Here is a 3,617-nt window from a genome sequence, read left to right as displayed (position 1 = left end):
ATATTTATTATATAATATTATATAATATTTATTTTATTATGTAATATCTTTTAATTTAAATTTTTATATAACATATAAATAAAAAATCTATTCCATTTTGTTGAAACAAAATGTGTTTCAAATCAAAAGTTTTTACTCTTAAAATCTTCAATTTTTTTTATACGGAAGTTGTCGACATTTTTTAAAGGCGAAATTTAAATTAATGAGAAAATAATTAGACAGAAGAAAGTGCGGTGAACCTGAAAATTCATCATTGTAAATCGTGGTATACAAGAGAGGTGATGCTGTCTGTAATCTATTGACCGAGAGTAAAGCCGCGCTCTCTCGCACGGATGGAGAGGAGGAGCTCAGCTGGCCGACTTCTTCCTTCTCTCCGATACGACACGCTTATCCACCAACCCGACGACCGTCCAGTTTTCTCGGTCACGGCTGCACGAGGGGGAGATCCTGTGTTCCTACATTATCCCCACGTGGACCACGCGGGGAGGCCCTTCGTCTTTTACCACCACGAGAGAGCTGACGTTTCGCGCCAGTTCAAAGAGCAGATTGGCAGCAAGTGGATTTGATTAACGAACATCGGCACCGAGAGATCCTTCTCGAAGGAGGTCGTTCATATTTGGGTTTGATTTGTTTTTGAGAAGGTTCCGCAAGCATAATCTGCGGAAATACACGATATTTGTGAAGAAAATATTTTTGTTGAGTGTTTAATGATATTGTTTTATGATAGTGTTGAGAGATTGATAAATATACATATAATTGCAGTGGTAGTGATAGTGAAATCCGGGATAATTGCAAATCAGTTGATACTAAAACTGTTAATGAGTCTTAGTGGTTTGTTAGGATGAGAATTGGACAGTCGTGCTGGGTGTTGCTGGTAAGATTAATTTTTTTTCAGCGATATATTTAATTTTAATTTCTTTTAATGTTTAAAAATAGTGAAATTTCTTGTTGCTTTTCTCTTAATTATCCTCGTTAAATAATCCTTTAGATTTTTAGATTTTAATATTTTTAATGTCTATCTAATCGTGCAATTATTCAAACGAATGCACAAGGAATTTTAATAATAATTACAATAGTTTTATATAAACCATAATCTAAATTTTCTTTTTTAAAGTAACATATTTAAGTCAATGAGATAATTATAAGGTTATTAAAGATAATTTAAAAATGAGATAATTACAATGTACAATCATTAGTATTTCTTTATCATAATTGAATTTAAGATAATTAATACTGCATTTAAAAAAATTAAAAAATTAATTGTATTAATTGTTGAATTCAAAAAAAGTTTGATTTGCTGTTTAAATGAATGAATGAAGTTTCTGATTCCTTCAGTTTCTTGACCGTACGATGTCAGTTTACTTGCTCCAAAGTGGAACAACCTTTGTCGCGACCTTGATCCAGTCGTTCACTGGAATGAGGAAAAGTAATAGATACTTCGCACATGCACTGGAATACCGAGTTCGCTCTCGCGCGAGAATTTGCGAAAGGCTCTTCATCAATTCGATAAATATGGAAACTGACTCGAAATACCTGTCACGAAATGCTCAAACGCAGTCACGCGATTCTGCTCATTGCCGAAGAACCTATTGAATATCAGCGAAATCGTCTGTTCGTGTCGATAATTATTGGGTCGTTACGATTATAAAATGACCGGCAAGATAGGTCTTTAATCTTAATAGGTCTTTAATCTTAAAAGAGGCATGTAAGAATATATTATAAAAAAGAACGGCAACTTAATTAAATTTCTCTTATATTCTTATTTTTACACGAAAAATGTTTGATATATTTGTAATTATAATTATAATTATATGATAAAATAATTCCGGTTAGTAGATTTGTTATTATTTCTATAATATTAGTAATAATATAATATATAATATATAGTAATTATATTTACATTAATAATTATATTTAAGAAGTGTATAGTTGGCTTAGAAAATGACTATAATTTATAAAAATAGAATTGCTATCATAATTATTTTACTTTATAGCAGTTATATTCACAAATTCCAAACGCTTTTCTTTTAACGTCTGGCCAAATTCTTTATTCTCCAATAATAAGTGAGAGCAAAGGACTGAATCTTTGATAAAGATAAAAAAATAATCGATTTCTCTTTCTTTCTCGTGCAATTTCTAACTTTTACAAATTTGCTTAGAAATACTGTTCAGTTTTACACACATTTCATCAAAGTAAAAAGAAATACATTTTTAATAACTGAATAATTATTGAGGCATTCTTCGTATTAAAACTGAGAAGTGGGTTCTCTTAGAGTTGAAGGCGTATATTGCATCGCGTGCATTATATAGTTAATACATTCTCACATGCGTGTATAGTTGCTATCCTACATTTGTTGCTCGATCGTATTTTAGCGAAACTAAGTTGCCTTTATTATAGTATCGAGAAGAGATATTCTCGAATATATGAAATGATTTTTGTTCCATTTGATCACAATAAGAAATTAATAAACGTTAATGATAAGAATATCCGGCCGATTTACTACTACTACACTGATGAAACTTAAGCGCCAATAAATTTAATATTCCACCTATTCATTAATACGTCAAATATAAATTTAGTCTTCATAGTTAATGACTAGCTTTCAATATAATTATTTCTCATTCATAATAATTAACTCTTTATCTGAAAATAATTAAATTGGAGAATAAATTCATCAAATCGCGTTCAATTAAAAGTTTCTGAGAATCAACTTGAATAAAACTGATGGTTATTTACTTTCACTGAAAATCCATATCTTGGCACACAAAAGTGATATACATATAAATTACGTATATTGAAGTTATCAAGTCAAGTCTCATATTTATCGAAGCATAAAATCTGCATAATACTTTCGCGACGTATGTAGTATGTTAAGAAGCTTCTTTTTCGATGATTGCGTAAAATCGCAATGCGATCTCTTGCAACCTGCGAAAGCTCATTGTAGCCACTACGTTTCCGGTGCAACGAACGTAAACTTCGCAGCTGACATGTTTCTCCGGACGGGCTTCCTCCTCATGAAAAAAAGAAGAGGAAAGATCTCTTGCGCGATAATCGGTCCACGCTCTTGGCAAACAAGAGAGATACGTGTAACGTAATTTACGCTTCCTTGAAGTTCACTCGCGACTATGTATAGCGGCTTTGCACGCTCGTTACGATTGTTCTTTCCGGAAGTTGCATTTTATTGTCTCCCCGGCGCTGAACCACACACGCCGTTTTCACTCGCGATTCAATTAAATCTCGCGCGCGACGTCCACTAATTATATATATTAAAGTTAATTAACATTCTACTTAATTCTCTCTCGCTTATGAAAATTTATATTTTTGATTCGCATCAATCGCGCCTTTCTAGGCAACTGTGTTAATTATAATTTACCGTATTAATAAGATTTAAATAACATCCTCTTAATACTTCTGAGAATTAATTAGACAGGAAGAGTAATAATGCATAATGTAATCCTAGAGTTATTAATGCGCTGCATATAATGCTTAAAGAGATGTAATTATTAAATTATTAAATCTATTAATATTATTAACAGTAATTAAGAAAAATTATCGCAATATGCGGCCTGCAATTTTTTATTTAATAATATTAAGTAAATTAATTTATATATATATA

At 31.4% G+C, this 3,617-nt stretch overlaps 1 protein-coding gene across 1 annotated transcript in view; it reads left to right on the top strand.

The window, feature by feature from the left end:
* The first annotated feature begins 814 nt into the window (after nt 1–814).
* The window catches only part of LOC108694369, a 9,901-nt gene continuing 7,098 nt past the window's right edge, over nt 815–3,617 (top strand). Inside the window, exon 1 of the mRNA XM_018203798.1 lies at nt 815–874. Coding sequence (XP_018059287.1) covers nt 842–874 — 33 coding nt within the window. The 5' untranslated portion in view covers nt 815–841. The remainder of the gene's footprint in view (nt 875–3,617) is intronic.

This window comes from Atta colombica, unplaced genomic scaffold, assembly GCF_001594045.1.
Source record: "Atta colombica isolate Treedump-2 unplaced genomic scaffold, Acol1.0 scaffold12, whole genome shotgun sequence".
NCBI classification, from domain to species: Eukaryota; Metazoa; Arthropoda; class Insecta; order Hymenoptera; family Formicidae; genus Atta; species Atta colombica.
The sequence above is the reverse complement of the archived record's forward strand: the minus strand, read 5'-3'. Positions and strand labels throughout refer to the sequence as shown.